Source organism: Phacochoerus africanus, chromosome 9 (genome assembly GCF_016906955.1).
Source record: "Phacochoerus africanus isolate WHEZ1 chromosome 9, ROS_Pafr_v1, whole genome shotgun sequence".
NCBI lineage: Eukaryota > Metazoa > Chordata > Mammalia > Artiodactyla > Suidae > Phacochoerus > Phacochoerus africanus.
The window spans coordinates 91,690,886-91,711,825 of record NC_062552.1 but is presented as its reverse complement, the minus strand read 5'-3'; the positions used below and the strand labels follow the sequence as shown (position 1 = coordinate 91,711,825).

General features: G+C 45.5%; 1 protein-coding gene across 1 annotated transcript in view; it reads right to left on the bottom strand.

The window, feature by feature from the left end:
• Positions 1–20,940, bottom strand: part of FNTB (farnesyltransferase, CAAX box, beta) — a 76,284-nt gene that overhangs the window by 28,820 nt on the left and 26,524 nt on the right. Inside the window, exons 3-6 of the mRNA XM_047794511.1 lie at positions 17,952–18,024; positions 14,744–14,835; positions 4,071–4,217; positions 3,885–3,968 (exon numbers count right to left, since the gene is read on the bottom strand). Coding sequence (XP_047650467.1) covers positions 3,885–3,968; positions 4,071–4,217; positions 14,744–14,835; positions 17,952–18,024 — 396 coding nt within the window. The remainder of the gene's footprint in view (positions 1–3,884; positions 3,969–4,070; positions 4,218–14,743; positions 14,836–17,951; positions 18,025–20,940) is intronic.

The following is a 20,940-nucleotide window of genomic DNA, read 5'->3' as shown; positions in this document are numbered from 1 at the left end:
CGATTAGGAGGTCAGGGATAAATAATAGCTCCTTCCTAAGAACTCAGAAAAAAATGGTGCTTGCTACGAATTCATGACAACTGGATGACTGGCAGTCCACAGGAGCCATAAAGGGCTGAACATGCTCATCTCAGAAACTAGGAAGAGTTGTGACCAACCTGAAAGATCAAGAAACCAGTTCTGTCTAACCCAGAATGAGACGAGTGGCCTCCAGATGCCAAACTGTCCCCATCACTGCTGCTTCTCTTCAGGTCAAATCCACTCAGTGGCACTCAGGGGATAATCCCTGCTGATGCTTTCAGGCAAAGGACAGTGAAAGGAACACCAAGTGAAAAGTGATGGGAATGGGGCATTAGAATCCACACAAAGGGGGAAACTGGATGTGACCCGCTAGGTTGCATCCATCATTCACACCTTTAATCCTCCGTAAATGAAAAAAGCATGGCTCGAATGGCAGACTATTACCAGAGGAGTTTGAGCAGAAGAGGAATATAGTGACAGTGCTCATCAGTGAGAAAAATCTCTCTTTCCACATCCACCCCCAGCTGCACCGATGGCAAATGGAAGTTCCCAGCCCAGGGATGGAATCCGAGCCCAAGCTGTGACCTACGCCGCAGCTACAGCAATGCCGGTTCCTTAACCCACTGTGCCACAGCAGGAACTCCCAAATCTCCTTTACTGGAAGAGTTTCCTAGTATGTGTCTAGCAAGCAGATATGAATAAGAACACAGAAGAAACCTGGTGCCAGAACGAATAACTTAAAGAATAACCATATCTGAAAAAGGTATGCAATAAAACGCCATCGCAATCTTGCCAGCGCTTGTTTGCTTTTGCCTATAATCTCAGGAAACTTTAGAAAGCTAAGCCTCAAGACTGTGTGAATGTGCTTGGAGAATCTGCAGAATAGGATGAAAATGTAGTGAACAAGAAGACATCTTTTAACTTTTTTCTGAAGATGTCAACAAAGTATTCTTTGTCCTCAATCGTTACATTGGCTTTCACTGGAATAGACAGTGTTAAAAACAAGACAAAAGGCCACAAAGGGAGTGGCTTATGCTAAGCTCCACACCATCAAATTATGGTTTTTGTTCTCACAGAAATGTAATCTTCAACCAGTCAATGAGAAATCACCTGATCAGCACCTGTCAGGGAATCTGCCTGTTAGACCTCGCCATCCTCTACAGGAAAGTGAGCCTGCAATAACTAACCCAATCTGTTGCCTGGTATAACTTCCTCATCCCTGTTCCATTTTGCCTCTAAACGTCTCTCGTTTGGGAAAGCTCCCATGTGGTACAGTGGGCAGCTGTGATGCAGGCCCCAACTGTGGCATGGGTTCAATCCCTGGCCCAGGAACTTCCACATGCCATGGGTGTGGAGTCTCTCATTCTGTACAGCTCCTCAGACCTCTCTTCTACCTGCTAGCTTGGAGGCTTCCCCATTCAAATCAACTTTTGCTCAAATAAATTCTTTTTTTTCTTTTTTTTCTGTCTTTTCTAGGGCCGCACCCGTGGCACATGGAGGTTCCCAAGCTAGGGGTCTAATCAGAGCTATAGCTTCCAGCCTACGCCAGAGCCACAGCATTGTGGGATCCGAGCCTTGTCTGCGACCCACACCACAGATCATGGCAACACTGATCCTTAACCCACTGAGCAAGGCCAGGGATCGAACCCACAACTTCATGGTTCCTAGTCATATTCGTTTGCCACTGTGCCATGACGGAACTCCTCAAATAAATTCGTAAAAAATTTAAAATGCTTCAATTTATCTTTTAACAACAGATACTGAGATTCTGTGATATAATAAGACATATAATTGGTCTCCTCCTCAGCACAGAGCTCATAAAACCTGTGGAATTTCCTGAGTGTTAGGAGTGATAGGAGAGTCCTGCTACTAAAAACAAGCCCCATTCAATCGTACCTGAGTTTATACCAAGGAGGTGACTCCTGGAGGATGGGGCCTGACTGCCAGGGAAATCATCCATATGACCAGAGGGCTGAACTTTCAGCTCCTCCTCACAGCCCCCCCTTCCCTAGAAGACTGAGTCAATCACCAACAGCCAACGATCAATCATGCCTCCATAACAGAACCTCCATAAAAACCCTACATGAAGGAACTAGGGGAGCTTCTGGGCTGATGGGACGCATCCATGTGCCTGTCAGGAAGGTGGCACAGCCCAACTTCTGAGGACAGAAGTTCCTACGCACTGGACCCTTTCTAGACCTCACCCTACATACCCCTTCATGGGGCTGTTCATTTGTGTTCTTTAGGATATCCTTTATAATAAACTGATAATGGCAAAAAAATTTTTCCCTGAGTTCTGGGAGCCATCCTAGTGAATTACTGAACTGAGGAGGGGGTCCTGGGAACCCACGCTCTGTGACTGCTGTCTGAGGTAGAGGCAGCCTTGTGGTACTAGGCCCTTTACCTGAGGTGTCAGTGCGAACTCTGGGGACTTAGAGTCAGAATTGTTTATTATGAGGGAAAAACCACACACATGTGGTGTCAGAAGGGTTGTCAGAGACAGCGAGTGTAACTTTATGATTTGAACAGAGAGGTTACAGATAGAAGAAAATCCTACATTGACCTGCCATATGTTTTGTGCTCCACAAGTTTTTTCCCTTCCTCTATACCAGTCAGAGTATTAATCAACTTGTGTAGTGGCAAACATTTCCAAACAGGCAAGAGGTGGCTTTGATATAGAAATCTTGTTAAAAAAATGTATTTATCAGACTGGAGTTCCCACTGTGGCTCAGTGGGTTAAGAACCCAACTAATATCCATTAGGATGCGCTTCAATCCCTGGCCTCATTCAGTGGGTTAAGGATCTGGCATTGCCTCAAGCTACAGTGTAGGCCGGCAGCTGCAGCTCCAATTGGATCCCTAGCCCAGGAACTTCCATATGCTGTGGGTGAGCCTGTAAAAAGAAAAAAAAAATGTATTTATCAGACTCACTAATATTAATATGGTCTAAGATCTCAATGATCTTTGAGAAATGACCAATTCTGTGAATTCCTGGTATGCTTCACAGGCAATCTCCTGCCAGGAGAGTAAGCTACTTGCTAGATACACCACACAGCTCTTCAGGAAAATGATAAATTTTGAGCCAACTGGTTCTAATCAGTTAATGCAACTGTTTTTCACCCACTCTACTGGCACCTAAGGGTTTCCCCACTGCCGAAGCAATGCTCACACAGGTGTTAAATATTCTCATGATTTCATCAGATTCATTCAGAAAATATTTACTAAGTCCCAGCTGGACTTTCTTCTCCATTCCTATGCTAGAGAGATGTAAGATTACATTATACTATACATTGGTATATCATTTCATACCAATCAAATGTATTTTTCACTTTTAAAACAGAAGCATTTGGAGTTCCCAATGTGGCTCAAGCAATTAATGAACCCGACTAGCATCCATGAGGATTCAGGTTTGATCCCTGGCCTTTCTCAGTGATTTAAGGAACTGGCGTTGCCATGAGCTGCGGTGTAGGTCGAAGACGCAGCTCAGATCTGGTGTTGCTGTGGCTGTGGCCAAGGCTGGTGGCCACAGCTCCAATTGGACCCCTAGCCTGGGAACCTCCATATGCCTTGGGTGTGACCCTAAAAATAAATAAATAAATAAAAATAAAACAGAAGCATCTGATTTTGTTTCTGTCTTACTTTTATTTTGGTATTTACATAATAGAAGTCAAGGGACAGCGACCCCTGAAGATGTCTGTATTGTATTTGCCATGATTATGAACCGTGTCACTGACATGTCCTCCTGCGTGTCGGTCTGTGAGGCAAAGCCGCAGCTTCCCGTCTTGTTCCCTGCATTGGGTATCACTGCTGCAGGTAAGCCCTAGAATTTGCTGATGCAGCAGCCTGAGAAAAAAACGCACTCACCTCACATCCACCTCACCTCCAACGTGCATGAGAAAAGAGCCATCGGGTTGCTTCAGCGAGTACAAATACTGGAGAAGCTTCTCTCTGGGAAACAAACAGCAAAGAGGCAGGAGACGGCAATGGTCAGAGTGGCATCAGCAGGCAGGAGCCCAGCTGGGTGTATGGCCCTGCTGGCTTTGGCTGTACCTGTTAATGACATCGTAGGCCTCCTCGGTGCCAATGATGCACAGCGCATTGACTGCTGCGTACGTGGGTGCAAGGTGTGGGTACTGGCCAGGGCCCCCTCCAAAGCCACCTTCTGGGCTTTGACACAGCTCCAGGAACTGACACACACTAGGTACGAGGCCAAAAGGAAAAACAAAGTCAGCATTAATTTCAAAGCACTGAGTTCCACCGGAGCCCATGCCTCTTCGTGCTCTGCCCTCCTCAAAAGGGAAGAGCCCTCCCCTCCCACCTCAGGACTAGATACTGAATACAGTTAACACCTGTAATGGCCCAGTTCTCTACTGATGAGGCTGTCATCAGTTCCACATGCTTCCTTTCTGAGTTTTCTCTTTAAGCATTTGCCTATCGTGAAGCAAGGAACAAAAGGCCAGGCAGAAACAGACAGCCTTTCATAGAACTGGGGGCAAGTCTCATGCCTCTTGACCAAATCTTTCCCATACTTTTCTCTCAATTTGCCACCTGGAGCTATAAAACCAGCCCCTTCTCCTTGCCCTTGAGGTATCTCCCAGGCGTTGGATTTTGTCTACTTCGTGCTGATGCTCAACTACTTCCCACACTAACCACCCTGGTCCAGAGCCGTCACACGGGCCTAGAGGAATACTTAAAGAAGTGCTTCTCACCACCACTGCCACCTAAGCCCCAGGGGGCGACTGATTTTTATTCCCACCACCGACAAGAAACAAGTTTTCAATGGAATCTGTGTGCATGATTAGGAGACTAAGGGAGAGGTGGGCTTGTGCACGCTCAGCTCACCGTGGCAAACTTAAGCACCGCTGACTCGTATCACGAGAATGCATCCTAGTCTGCGGGCTCTTAGAGAAGTTCTCACAGAGGCCCCAGCTCCTTCAAGGCAGGAAACGATGTACTTTGGATTGTCCTCCAAGCCTTTCCTTCCAAGCATGGCATCGGTTTGCCAAGAAGTTATATTCTTGCTTGAAGTGAAACTAAGAGAGCCCCTCTCTGTCTAAGGTCTTCTGAAGTTCACGGCAAAGGAGTGCCCCAGGAAAGTCCTGGTTATCAAGTTTGTTTCCCCACGACTTAGTGGGATTCCCAACTTCTTATTAGGACTAGTCCTCATTTAAGAGAACCAGCTGCAAACCTGTGTTCTTCTAGTGCTCAGACAGCCCTCTTTTCCTGGGCTCTTTTGTCTCAGTCTTTCTTATCTACTCCTGCCAGAGAGACCACACAGAATCTACTTAAGCCCCAGTAAGACCCAAGTCTGCTTTCCCACATCATATTTGATTACTTTTGATTTCCAACCTCTCATTATCTAGGCAGAGACAGCCACACAAAACACTGCTGATCTGCGGAGTCCTGAAATCGTCACAGGTTAAAAGCAACACACAAGCACTTCACTTTCCACCTGCACTTTTACTGCAGGAAACACAAGGATTGAAACTGAAGTTGATAATCAGAGAAGGAAGACAGGTCGGTGGCGTGTTTTTAATAACAATTAATTTTTGCAGGGGGAAATGAATTTGTTCCTAACATATTTCCAAAACCCTCATCAATTCTTATCCAGTTTCCTAGAAACAAACAGCTAATAAACTTACAGTCTTACAAAAGTTTTGTCACAAGAACAAAAATATTTTGCTGCTATAAACCGTAACGGCACATTTTTAAGAAGGAAAGCAAAAGAGTCACCCCGTTATCCATTCCCTTCCCAGCTCACATGTCAGAATTAGGTCAAATGCAACACTCCTGACCCCGTAGCCTGACGTCTGGAAAGGGCTGGGATCTGAATGTACCAGAAACACCATGAAATCACCCCTCCATGCCAGCCTCGCTCAGCTGACAGGCTGGAACTGACTGACTGTGAGCTATGTTGGGGAACAGGGGTTGGGCTTTTCTTGACGGTGAGACACTTCTGTACCTAGAACATTCTGATCCAGAGGACTGCACCTTAAGGAACTGGCAAGCTGACCAGGAAGCTACCAGCTGTTGAGAGCAGAACTCCTAGCAGTTCTGAAAAGCAAAAGGTGAATGATATTTCTAACTGTCAAAAGGGGGAGGAAAACTTGTTTTAGAGACCAGGAATTCACCAAAATTGCAAGCAGGAAACACTGAGCAAACACTGAAAGTGGCATACCTTGTGAAAAACAAGTATTCATTAATCACGCAGTCATATGACTGAAAGATCTCATAGATCAGTTTTCTTTCAAGTCAGCAAGTCATTTCATTCTAGCTTACGTGACGGTTTCCAAAGAAGTAGGAAACTATCTTTCCGAGCAGGGATTTACAAACCTCAAGTGTGTATGTCAGAGTCAAGGGGGCTAATAAAGAACACAGAGACCCAGACCTGCTGAAGCAGGAAAGAGCTGGGCTTCTGTATTTTTACCAAATTCTCCTGTCATGTGGATACACACGAATTTTGAATATGTTAAGTCTTTGCAATGTAATTAGAATCACTCTGGGGATGTTTTTAAAAAACCCCAACACCCAGGCCACACCTAATACCAATTAAATCAGAATCCCTGAGGGTGGGTCCAAGTGGCAATAGTTTTAAAAATTCCCTGTGACTCCAACGCACAACCATGTATCAGTGCTTCTCAAACCCGAATGTGCACAGAAGTCACCTGAGGATCTTGTCAAACTGCAGCTCTAATTCAGCAGAGCCAGGGGCACCCAAGAGTCTGCATTTCTGCTCCCAGGTGATGGCAATGCTGCTGGTCTGGGGACCACATTTTGTGCAGCTGTGTGACACACCTACACTGTCCAATAGGCAGCCACTAGCCACACGAAACTAGTCACATTTTAATTTAAATTCATTAAATTTAAAATGAAGCTCCTCAGTCACATAAACCACACTGCAAATGCTCAACAACTGCATGTGATTAGTCGCTGCCACAATATAGAGAACATTTCCATTACTCTGGAAAGTTCTATTGGACACCAGGGCTCCGTCACCCAACCATTAAAAAGTATGTAGAACCTGTAAGAGGACCAAGTTCAAAGCGAGAGTATCAACCTATCAATGATTTAGTTGGACTTTTAGGGGATGGTTGAGGAGTGACCTAAAGCACTCGATTCTGGACATCACTGTCACCGGTGTGGATGGAGGACTCAAAAGCATGCAGAGCATATGAGCAAATAATCCAAAATGGACAGAGAAAGTCTCCAAGGAGAGAAAGTCCAGAATAATATAAAACAAATCAGAAGCCAATAAGAAGACAACAAATTAAATAGGTATTAGTACCAAGTAATATACTTAGGGATGGCAGGAATGGGGAGTGAATAAAGTATATAAGGTGGGAATAACTAGGAACATAGCAGAAAAGGGACTAGAGGCTAGGGCCCATGAGTTGTGAACAATAACAAAAATGCTTTATAAAAGCGTCGAACATAGCATTAGTCAGAACTACAATACTGGCTCAAGCCTCTTTTTTCCAACTCAAAAGAAGTTCAGAATAGAGTTGTAAAAAACAGCTAAATATAAAAGTTTTTAAAGGAGTTCTTGTTGTGGCTCAGAGGCTATGGACCCGACTAGTATCCATGAGGATGCAGGTTTGATCCCTGGCCTCTCTCAGTGGGATAAGGATCTGGTATTGCTGTGAACTGTGGCATAGGTTGCAGACGAGGCTCTGATCCCACACTGCTGTGGTTGTGGCGTAGGCCGGCAGCTGTAGCTCCGATTAGACCCTTAGCCTGGGAACCCCACCATATGCCAAAGGCTTACTATTACAGGAGTTCCCGCCATGGCTCAGTGGTTAACGAACCCAACTAGCATCCATGAGGACATAGGTTCGATCCCTGGCCTCATACAGTGCGTTAAGGATCTGGTGTTGCCATGAGCTGTGGTGTAGATCACAGACTCGGCTCAGATCCCGTGTTACTGTGGCTGTGGCATAGGCCGGCAGCTACAGCTCCCATTGGAGTCCTAGCCTGGGAACTTCCATACGCCGCAAGTGCGGCCCTAAAAAACAAAAAGCCAAAAAAAAAAAATTAAATTAAAAAAGGGCTTACTATTACAGAAAACCACAGCGAAGAAGGTACCCAGCAAAATACCTCAAGCATACAATGTATAACTAATTATGCCAGCTTTCTAATAAAGAAACAAAAGCTGAAGCTGATCTGCAGCAAGACTGAATTGACGCCATAGCCACAGCAACAGCAATGCCAGATCCGAGCCACGTCTTCGACCTACACCACAGCTCATGGCAACACTGGATCCTTAACCCACTGAGCAAGGCCAGGGATTAAACCCGCATCCTCATGGATACTAGTCAGGTTCATTACTGCTGAACCACAATGGGGACTCCAAAAGCTGGTTATTTTAGCACAGGGATTCTCCACCCTGGCACTGCTCTCATTTGTGGCTGGATCATTCTGTGTTGTGGGGACTGTCCTGTGGAGGATATTTCGCAGCATCTCTACCTCCACCTCCTATATGCCAGCAGCACTTGGTCAAAAAAATGCCAAGAAGACAAAGGACAACACAAGGTATCCTCACTGAAAAGATAAGGAAACAGACAAATTAATTTTTTTTTTGGCCATGCCCACAGCATGCAAAAGTTCCCAGACCAGGGGTGAACCCACGCCACAGCAGTGGCTCAAGCCACAGTAGTGACAATGCTGGATCCTTAACCTGATGAGCCACTGGGGAACTCCAGACAAGTTACATTTAAAATTAAAAGGAAAGATATTTAAGGAACTGTTCAGGAAACAAGCAACGAATAACCTTTCAAATGGGAAATAATAAAACACTAACACATGAAAATTTAAACTTTGGGAACACTCAGCAAGTGGAAAAGTCCTAAAACAATTTCTCAGTTCGAGATAATTTTCTGATCTTACAGAAGCTAAAAAACCTAACTTAGCAGTGCAGTGGTTTCCCTGCAGTTTTCATTTTACTCCATGTGTTTCATTAAAGTAGCTTTTAATAACAAAGCATGGGATTTTCATTAAAAGACGCTTCCTAAGGAGTTACCGTCATGGCTCAGCGGTAGCGGACATGACTAGTAACCATGAGGACGAAAGTGCGATTCCTGGCTTGCTCAGTGGGTTAAAGATCTGGCACTGCCATGAACTGTGGTGTAGGTCACAGACGTGGCTCGGATCTGGCGTTGTTGCTGTGGCTGTGGTGTAGGCTGACAGCTGCAGCTGTGATTCAACCCTCAGCCTGGAAACTTCCATATGCTGTGGGTGTGACCCTAAAAAGACCAAAAAAAAAAGAAGGCTCTGGTGTTGCTGTGGCTGTGGCGTAGGCTGGCAGTTGCAGCTCCAATTTGACTCCTAGCCTGGGAACCTCCATATGCCATGAGTATGGCCCTAAAAAATAAAATAAAAATAAAGCTTCTTCAGTGTTAAAATCATTAATAAAGCAATTGTACTTAGTCTGGTTCCAAAATATTAATTTACTTTAGGTAAACACATACAAATTTGTGGATACAATCGCAAGAGAAACATGCTAAATTCCCACTAACATATTATTAAGGAAAGGTCTGACACCAGCAGTAAAAGCCTACCCTTGCGGGCTTGGGTCAGCAGTCACAGTAGCTTACTAAAGTGGTTTTGTCCACTAGAGGGAACTCAGCTTGTTACATTGTTCCCAGAACAAATAGAAGCACAACAGTAAACGAAACAGGAAAGAGAGAGAAAGCTGTGTATGAGAGTGTGTGTGTATTACACACTAAGTAGGCAGAGTGGGGAGAGAGGACAGCAGAAAAATAATTCAACTCCAGAGCTAGATGCAGCCTCTAGGTCACCTTAAAATCTGTGCAAAGAAGAAGAGGGGGAAAACAAAAAAAACAAACAAATCTTTTTTTTTTTGTCTTTTTGCCATTACTTGGGCCACTCTCGCGACATATGGAGATTCCCAGGCTAGGGGTTGAATCGGAGCCGTAGCCACCTACGCCAGAGCCACAGCAACTCAGGATCTGAGCGAGAGACTCGTCTTCGACCTACACCACAGCTCATGGCAATGCCCGAACCTTAACCCACTGAGCAAGGCCAGGGATCAAACCCACAACCTCATGGTTCCTAGTCAGATTCACTAACCACTGAGCCACAACGGGAACTCCAAAAAAACAAACAAATCTTGACCACATTTTCATAGCATTTATTTGCTCTGTACAAAATAAATAAAAAGGCAATATCCAAAACCAGTCTTAAAAAAAAATCCTCATGTTTTTAAAGAAGTCATTAAGATTTCTGTTTCTTACTAAAAATAGTTTATTCTCTTATAAGTCAGAGCTCCTAGGCTTTGTTCATAACAAATATTACCTGCACCTAGAATTAATTGCCTGATCGGCACAGAACAAAGTACTTTATTGGAAAGTTTAAGTAATTCTTTAAAAGTCTGTTAAACTGATGCTCAGAAAAACCACAGGTAAAGCTTTTAAGGTGGCTGAGAAGCAGAAATGTTTAGACATTAACTATCAAGTGGTTCTTGAAATTAGGACAAATTAGCTCTTTAGTTTTAAAACTCTTTCAATTACAAAACAAGTTTCATTGTAGAAATTTTAGAAAATGCAAATAAGCTTAGAAAAGAAAGAGTTCCCGTTGTGGCTCAGTGGTAACAAACCCAACTAGTATCCATGAGGTTGCAGGTTCGATCCCTGGCCTCGTTCAGTGGGTTAAGGATCCGGCATAGCCATGAGCTGTGGTGTAGGTCGAAGAAGCAGCTTGGATCTGACATTGCTGTGGCTGTGGCTGTGGCACAGACTGGCAGCTATAGCTCTGATCGATTTGACCCCTCGCCTGGGAACCTCCATATGCCACAAATGCATCCCTCAAAAGCCAAAAAAAAAAAGGACCTGGCATTTCTGTGAGCTGTGGTGTAACTGATAGACTCAGCTCAGATCCTGTGTTGCTGTGGCTGTGGCACAGGCCAGCAGCAGCAGCTGCAGCTCTGATTCGACCCCTATCCTGGGAACTTCCATATGCTACAAGTGTGACCCTTAAAAAAGAAAAAAAGAAAAATATCACCTTTAACTCCACCATCCACACAAACAACTACTACCAGGTGTGTATACATCTGTTTTTTTCTATACATACAATCACCTTTATTTTTTTTTTAATTTTTAAAATTTTTTACTTTTTAGGGCCCCACCCATGGTATGTGGACATTCCCAGACCAGGGGGTCGAATCAGAGCTACAGCTGCTGGACTAAGTCATAGCCACAGCAATGCCAGATCCAAGCCGCATCTTCGACCTACACCACAGCTCACAGCCACGCTGGATCCTTAACCCACTGAGCGAGGCCAGGGATCGAACCGGCAACCTCATGGTTCCTAGTTGGATTTGTTTCCACTGCACCACGATGGGAACTCCAACCATCTTTATTTTTAATATATAAAAGAAGAGTTTTAACTACCTTTCATTTAAATCATGATATAGCTCTCTATATAAATACATATATTTTTATATACAAATATACATGTTTATATATATAATTTTTTTTGGTCATGCCTGAAGCATGGGGAAGTTCCTGGGCCAGGGATCAAACTCAAGCTACTCAAGCTGCTTCAATGACAACACCAGATCCTTAGCCCACTGCAGTGGGAACTCCTCATATATATAATTTTTAATTGAGGTATAGTTTTTTTTTTTCTTTTTACAGCCATATCCACGGCATATGGAAGTTTCCGGAGCTACAGGTCAAATGAGAGCTGCAGCTGCCGGCCTACGTGGCAATCTATGCCACAGTTCACGGCAACACTGGACCCTTAATCCACTGAGCAAGGCCAGGGATTGAACCCGCATTCTCATGGACACTATGTCAGGTTCTTAACCTGATGAGCCACAACAGGAACTCCTAACTGAGGTATAATTGATATAACATTATATTTCTGGTGTACAGTATAATGATTCAATATTTGTATGTACTGCAAAATAATCACTACAATAAATCCATTTCACATCTGTTAATGTTTTAATTTTTAAGTAGCTGCAGAGCATTTCACTGTATGTATGACGACATAGGTACTTTACTTAAACTTCACACTTAGAGCATCCCCGACTGTTGCTATTTTAGGTTGTCTCCAACTGTTCGGTGTGTAAAGCCCTTTGACATCTGATGTTGCCACAAAAGCTGCTCCGACACTTATTTCCTCAGAAAAGCCTTACCTACAAAACACCAAGCATACAACCTAGAAAAAACTCAAAATTGATGCTGATCAGAGTCCTTCCTCTTCAGGAACCCCCTTTCACCATCTTCCCTTCAAACCTGTCTATGTCCTCCTCCAGGGGGCACCCTTCCTGCTCCAAACCACTGCTCCTCTAGGGGGCATCAGTACCTCATTCTCACAGAATCCCATTTCCTTTTTCTGCTCTCACACACAACTTTCCCATTCCCATTCCCCTGGTGGACATCCTGATTGTGTATGGGGGGATGGGGGGAAGCTTCCCAAACAATCCACAACCCCCAACTGGTATTTCAAAAACACACAGGCCTTTATTTTGACAATGAAATTCCTGTTACTGCAGAAACTGTGTCCAACTTCACATCCAGAGCTAGAAGCAACTAGGCTTGCAGCAGCTCTGTGATGTGGAAGACAATGAGCATCTTTCCTCTGCCTCTGAACGCGTCACACATATCACAAGGGTTAATGGCCTAATTCTTTATTATCTTTCCTATCCACAGTCATCACAAGACACCCTGCCCAGGAAGACAAGAATGAGAAGTTATTGTTAAGACAGAATGAATGAGACAATGTGCAGTTCTGTTCTTCTGACCTGACAGTGTGACCCAGCCAGGGGCACTGTGGCCAGGGAGGGGCATGGGCTGGCCTCCACACATCCTGGCACAACTGCCCCTGTGTTCTGGGGGCAGACGAACCTGGCTTGGGGGCCTCCCTTTGACTCTCTCCTCCAGAGCAGCAGGGGGAAGAGATGACGTGCTCTCTCTCTGTGAGAACTGGGGCATTAGATCAAATTCCTGGTGGCCCTTTCCTACCTCAGGTACCCCTGAGACCCTAAGAGTGACAATGGGTTTCTTCTCTAAAATATAAATTGTGGGAGTTCCCGTTGTGGCACAGTGGTTAATGAATCCGACTAAGAACCATGAGGTTATGGGTTTGATCCCTGGCCTTGCTCAGTGGGTTTAAGATCTGGCGTTGCCGTGAGCTGTGGTGTAGGTCGCAGACGCGGCTCAGATCCCGCATTGCTGCGGCTCTGGCATAGGCTGGCAGCTACAGCTCCGATTCGACCCCTAGCCTGGGAACCTCCATATGCTGCGGGAGCGGCCCAAGAAATGGCAAAGAGACAAAAAAATAAATAAATAAAAATAAATATACAAATAAATAAATTGTGATGAGCTTCTAAGGATGAGGAGCCACAATAAGGACACCATCTGCAGCAGTGCTCTGGGAAGAATCTTCATTGCTTAGATCTCGAACTAGAAGTTTAAAACTATGCCATGACATGTGTACACCGAGATGGTGACACACCCAGTCCCACCAAGAGCCATACTGGGGCAGAATATTAACTCAGGTAGTCAGTATAGGAGCGTGAGCTTCGATGCCTTCTTTGAGATGGGCATTGATTAACATTTGTGGTTAAGGGCTCCAGGGAGTAACAGCCCCACAGGCCTTGTTTACTATGGGGATAGTACTTACGCCCAGAGGGACTTTAATCCCTAATCCCCTGTGACTCAGTTTACGGGAAGAAAAGGGCAAAGAAACTATGAGACTTCCACCCCTAAGACCCTATCGTACAAGGACTGATATGAACAAGGCTAATAGGAGAAAACCACATCTCTCTGGACCCTACATTGGTGTCCACCCCCCCTCCCATTTTAAGAGATAAAAATCCCTATAGGACAATAGAGAAGGAGGCTCTTCTTCCCCTCCCAGCAACCCTGGGGGCTATTTGCTTTTTTTTTTCTTTCTTTTCTTATACTTTTGCCTTTTCTAGGGCCACTCCCATGGCATATGGAGGTTCCCTGGCTAGGGGTTGAATCACAGCTGTAGCCACTGGCCTACGCGGGAGCCACAGCAATGCGGGATCCGAGCTGCGTCTGCAACCTATACCACAGCTCACAGCAATGCTGGATCCTTAACCCACTGAGCGAGGCCAGGGATCAAACCTGCAACCTCATGGTTCCTAGTTGGATTCGTCAACCACTGAGCCACGATGGGAACTCCTATTTGCTTCCCTTTAATAAAGACTACTTGCTTGCTGCCTGTGTGTTCGAGAAGTTCATTCTTCGACTGCTGTGAATAAGAACCCAGATTCCAATATCATTTTTCCGGTATCAATACTGCGGCACTGGTGGAAAGGACTTCTATGGAGGTGTTTACAGAGAGCAAAGGTATTTGTCCACTGGGCTGCCACATGCTTCCCCACAGAAGCTATTCAAATGCATACTGTACTTTCTGGCAAAATCATGTTTCTCCAGAGTTGATGCTGAAGACTTTTCTCAAGGACCAGAGCAAGAGCCCAAAGAGAAGGCCACAGAAGAAACAGAATCCTTCTCTTGGGAGTTCAAAGTCTTTTCTACCCACGAGCTTACAATGGGCTTCTGAAGTGGAGGAGTTTCAGAAAGTTACTGGAGGTCAAGAGAAGGGCAACAGTTTCTTGGTAGCGCTCTGTGTTTTTCATTTGAGATAAATAAAAGAGAAACACAACTAAAGAAACCCCACAGTCAAAACAATTTTAGAGAACATCCCAGATTCCCCAAAGCCAGACTCACTCTGTGGCCACCATCTGGGGGATGGGTTCATCCAGTAGTTCCAGGCTGTGCAGGATCCAATAGCAGAGCCATGGGCGGCTGGCATCTAGACACTGTGCAAGGAACCGAAGAGAAAACATGCCCCTTATTCAGGATCATTCCAAGGCCCTGCTGACAAGGCAACATCTGTCTCCCACCCAGCAGCCTGGCAAGGAGGCGGAAGAGGGCAACCTGTGACCAATCAGTTACTGAAGGACACTTTGCTTGGTGGTCTTAGCTGGGAGCTGAAATGACCACATGCGAGATAAGGACAACTGGGACAAAGGAGTTTAACCTGAACCCAATGGGTCCTGCCCTGACAAGCAATCAAAGAAGCCAAGCAGAGGACTCCTCCCACGTTAGAAAGTTAGGGGCTACTATTTTCTCAGTGTAGACCCAAGGGGATACACAATCTCAGGAAGGGATTTCCTTAATTAACTCATACTGATTCAACTAATATTTAATATATGTATGTATGTCTTTTCAGGGCCGCACTGGAGGCATATGGAGGTTTCCAAGCTAGGGGTCGAATCAGAGCTATAGCTACTGGCCTATGCCACAGCCACAGCAATGCCAGATCTGAGCCACATCTGTAACCCATACCGCAGCTCATGGCAACACCAGATCCTTAACCCACTGAGCGAAAGCGAGGCCAGGGACTGAACTCACATCCTTATGGATACTAGTCGAGTTCATTACCAGTGAACTACAACTCCTGATTCAATGAATATTTACTTATTATCTACTTGTGCCAAGCACGGGGGGCACAACAATGAATATAATTCAGTTCTTAGAGAATTTCCCTGGTGGTTCAGTGGGTTAAGGATCCAGTGTTGTCTCTGCAGAGCCTTGGGTCACTGCTCTGGCTCAGGTTCGATCCCTGGCCCAGGAACTTCCATATGCTGTGGGTGTTGCAAAAAACAATTCAGTTTCTATTCTTGAAATACTTGGGATTAAGACATGTGTGGTTATCTGTAGAGGAAGAGGGCATTAGACAGACACGTACAAGTTACCTTCCTTATGTGTACCTACGTGTACCTTCTCTATGCTAGAGAAGACTGACTAATACTGCCTGAGAAGCTGGGAAAGGCTTCCAAATGTGACATGCAAACAGATCTTAATCCTAATTCAAGCCATAAACATTCAAGCATTCAAAGCTAGGCAGGCAGTTAGTATTACTGCTCCAGTTTTACAAAAGTGTATAAATGAGGTCCAGAGAGATGACCCTTTTCTAGATTACAAAGACAATAAATATCAGATATGACACAAAAACCCAGGTTTCTAGACTCTCAATCCAGTGCTCTTTCCACTGACCCAAGCTGCCCACTTCACAAGTGCACATAGTGTGCTGGCTCACCACGTGGGGGGCAGTTGGCGTGGTGACAGAAGACACTGCTGTGGGCTTCAGTGCCGGCTCCTCCTCTCACCAGCTATGTGCCTTTGAGCAAATTTCTTAATCTTGCTATGCCTGTTTCCTTATCTATAAAAAATAAAGATGGACTTACCTCCTGGAGTAGAGGTGAGGATTAAATGAGACAATAAATGGCAAGCTTTTAGCATACAATTCAGTGAAGGATTAGCTGTCATGGCAGTAACTGTATCACGGCTGACTGGACCCTAACTATCCAGGACTGAACACTGAGAGGCCAAAAGCCAAACGTAGCCCATGGATGTGTTCTCCTTGCTCCCTGAAGTGTTTTGTTTAATTAGAATTGTTTGTGGGAGTTCCCTCTGTTGCTCAGCAGTTAACAAACCCAACTAGGATCCATGAGGATGGTAGGTTCGATCCCTGGCCTCCCTCAGTGGGCTAAGGATCCGGCATTGCTGTGAGTTGTGGTGTAGCTCTCAGACAGGGCTTGGATCCCGTGCTGCTGTGGCTGTGGTGTAGGCCAGCAGCTGTAGCTCCAATTTGAGCCCTAGCCTGGGAACTTCCATATGCTGCAGGTGTGTCCTTAAAAACCAAAAAAAAAAAAAAAAAAAAGGAATTGGTTGTAACAAGTGTTGAGAGATCCACAGAGAAATTTGAATTTCTAGCTTCATTTGAAAATAAACAAGAAGATCTGGCAACTCTAGGTCTGCATTCTTGTATGGCAGTAACTGGCAGGAACAGAGTAAAAGCATGGGTCCTCCAGTTTGCCTTAGTTCCACACCCCCCTAACTAGATCCACATCTCTCACGTATGCTGCCTGCTTGAGTCTGTAGGCATTATCGTTTTTTTCTTGCCATGTCCTTGTCACGCAGCAGTTCCAGGGCCAGGGACTGAACCCACACCATAGCAGTAACCAGAGTCACAGGAGTGACAACCCCGGATCCTTAACTTGCTGAGCCACCAGGGATCTCTCACTCTGCAGGCATTTGAGTTAGCCAATCCCTACTGTAAATAATCAGAGTTCCCGCTGTGGTGCAGTGGGTTAAGGACCCGGTGTTGTCTCTGCAGTAGCTTGGATCACAGCTGCAGCTCAGATTTGATACCTAGCTCGGGAACTTCCATATGCTGTATACAGCCAAAAAAATAATAATAATAATCAGATGCAGAACCCTCAAATAAAAAGCAAGTTAAAAGCAGAGCTGCTCTGTGCAAAGTGAGGCAAGAGAACTGGCCTGGTGCCATCCAGCTCACATTTACCCTCTACCTGCCACACGGTCCCTATTCTCAGCGTCCCCTCCACCACTGCTGCCCTCCCCAAAGGCCCCTCTGTGGACCCCTAGAATGCCGAGGAATAGTACTTTAAAATCCACTCCATATCCGAGCATTTTTACAGTGTTAATCTGCAGTGGCACTCTCTGGGACTTATACACTGATCCTCCCGCCAGAAGAGAAATTAGATCAGCTTATAGGGTGTGAACAGGTAACTAACTGTCTTTTAGCTGGTGGTCAAGGGGGGTCTAGGAATGCACATGAACCCCTCTGCCATGATGCGGGTGGAAGAAAGCCCACCCCATCTGGGGGGCTCTGCCAGCTCTGAGGGAGGACACAACTAGAAGCGATCTGGTTCTGTCCTCTCAGAAGTAGGAGTCCCAGCTCCCCAGGACCTGGCTGCTGGGTACCTGGTTCCCTCCAGAGCCAGGTGGTACAGCAGGTGAATCTGCAACAGGTCAAGCCCACATGTCTTTTCATCCAGACAGAAAAAAAAAGGAGAAAGATCTGACTGATAATTTGATAGAAAGAACTCCTGGGCAAGGTGTTTACCTCATAGGCATCTGTCAGGTGTCGGAGGCCTCTTTTCAGATAATGGAAGTGCTTCTCCCTCTGCAAAATAAGCCTGAAAAGACAAAGAGCTCTGTAAACCTATTCTAATAGCCTCTGCTTCCCCCATACAGCACGCATATGCATGTGCACATGCGCGTGCACGCGTGTGTGTGTGTGTGTGTGTGCATGTGCGCGCACACCCACACACTCTCATCTTCCAGTCCCCCCCACCCAGCAACAGTCAGTGAGTAGAAACCAGCAACTTCTTTAGTTTTCCAGGGCAGCTAGACCAGAGAAAAGAGGTCAGCCTGTGACTGTCCCTAAAGTGTCTGGAAATTGTGCTGGTGAATGTTTGGGGTGAGATCATCTCCTTGGTGGCAGGTGGCTTTGGGCTAAATATGTCACCATGAGCACACTCAGCCAGGCAGCAACAAACCACCCAGAAAGTTCTTCCAGGGTCTAAATGAGAACAGACATCTTGCGGCTCCCCATCCTGGAAGCAATTTAAATCTGAGCCTCCAGTGGGTTAAGGATCCGGCGTTGCCATGAGCTGTGATGTAGGTCACAGACGCGGCTCGGATCTGGTGTGGTTGTGGCTGTGGTGTAGGCGGGCAGCTGTAGCTCCGATTCGAGACCCCTAGCATGGGAACCTCCATATGCTGCAGGTGTGGCCCTAAAAAGCAAAAACAGTAAAAAAATAAAATAAATAAATAAATCGGAGCCTTGCCACTTCCCCGGCTTGGGTAGCCTCTGTCATTCCAGTCACTTCTGGGGTCACTTCTCTGAGGACTGCAGTTTGTACTCTGCCTGCCCCTCACTTATCAATCTATTATTCCCTCCCTGAAATTCCAGCTCTCATGGGCTTGACCTCACAGCCCTGGCCTAAGGATCAAGTTTGTCTCCTGCAGCCAGTCGATCCCCTTGGCATAGATGTCAGCAAAACTGGCTTTAGGATGGAATGTGCCGGCCGTGGCCACCTGCACAGGCAGGCAAAGGACAGGGGCTGTGCTTCTTGCTGGGTCTTATAGAAGGGGTCTGTGTAACCACGGAAGGAAAGGAAAGAGTAAAGAATTTAAGACATTCACTGTGCTTGCTAATTCCAGAAATAAAACGAAAGAACCATTATCTTTCCTAGGTATTCAATTCAACAATTGTTTATTGAACTCCCACTGTGCTCTGCACAGAATAAGCAGTCTTTACTTCATAAAGTCTTCCAATTCACTACTGGAACTGAGATAAGGACATAAGTGGCTACAGTATGAGGAAAAGTGGGTACATTTCAGAAAGGAAAAAGAGATAAAATACTACCGAGATTCTGAAGGGGGTGGGAGGTGGGGTCTCTCATCAAGAAAGCGATAAGAAAGGTTGTGTAGGAGCTCCCATCGTGGCCCAGCAGTAACAAACCCAACTAGTATCCATGAGGACTTGGGTTCGATCCCTGGCTCTGCTCAGTGGGTTAAGGATCCAGTGTTGCCGTAAGCTGTGGTGTAGGTCGCAGACACGGCTCGGATCTGGCGTGGCTGTGGCTGTGGTGTAGGCGGGCAGCGACAGCTCCGATTCGACCCCTAATCTGGGAACTTCCACATGCGCAGGTGCAGCCCTAAAAAGACCAAAAAAAAAAAGGCTGTGTAGAACATGTGGAATTTGAGTGGGGGGCCCTCAAAGAGGGAGAATATTTTACAGGCAGAGGACAAGAGGAGGTGAGGAGATGGTGGGAGGACAGAACTTTGAGTGCTGATGGAAGGGCCTTTGGGCTGTCCAACAGGCAGCCACAAGCCACACACGGGTACTGAGCACCTGAAATGTGGCAAGTGTGACTGAGTAATTGAATTTTAAACTTAAATTCCAATTAATTTCTGTTTAAATAGGCTACTGTATCATATAAAGCATGCAGGATGAGGGACAGGTTAGGGATTCGGCCTGGCTATTAGGAATAAGAGTGATCGAGGAGACAGCTAAAGTCCTTTTTACAAGAATCTGAAATGCCAGCTGAGGAGTTTAACTCAATTTAATAGGGAAAGGGAATTTTCAACAACATGGATGGACCCTAAGGACATTATGCTAAGTGAAATAAGTCAGAAAAAAAATAAATACTGCATGAGCTCACTTATACGTGGAACTCTAGGGCTTCCACCAAAAAACCTCCCAAAAAACAAACAAAAGCCTGAGCTCATAGGTACAGAAAACAGATTGCTGCCTCCCTGATGTCAGGGGTGAGGGTGGGAGGTGAAATGGGTGAAGGGGGTCAAAAGGTACAAACTTCCACGTATAAAACGAATAAGCCACAAAGATGTACTGGACAGCATGGTGACCATAGTTAATAATACTGTACTGCATATTTGAAAGTAGCTAGGAGAGTGGATCTTGAAAGTTCCCACCACAGGAAAAAATTTTGTTGTAACTATATACGGTGCTGGATGTGAACTGGACTTACTGTGGTGAGCATTTTGCAATAGACACAAATACTGTATCATTATATCGCCCACCTGAAACTAACAGGATGTCAGCCATACCTCAATTTTTTAAAAAATAGGCAAAAGAAAGCCCTGAGGGTTTTCAGCTGAGAAAAAGTGATCAGAGTTGTACTTTAGAAAAAGTACCTGGCAGCAGTAGGTATTTAATATGTGTTTACAAAATATTATATATATATATATATTTACAAACTGGATTGATGAAAGCACTAAGTGGGGAGAGAGATAAGGCAGCAAGACTGAGTAAGATGTTGTTAAGAGTCAGTCAACCAGGTGGGAAGGACTTAAGAGCACGGAGGGCTCTGCCTAGCACGGAGCCCAGGATGAGCTGAGTGGACAGTGGGCTTTAATTAAAGCCCTGGAAGTATATTCAGGTGAGGATGTCTGTCACATCGGTGGAAACACATGTGAGACTCTGAAGAGGGATCTGGGTGACACAGACAGACTGGGGATCATGCATCTGCCCAGAGGTGACAGGTGAAGCTGCAGGAGGAGAGGACAGAGCAGAGAGAGAAATT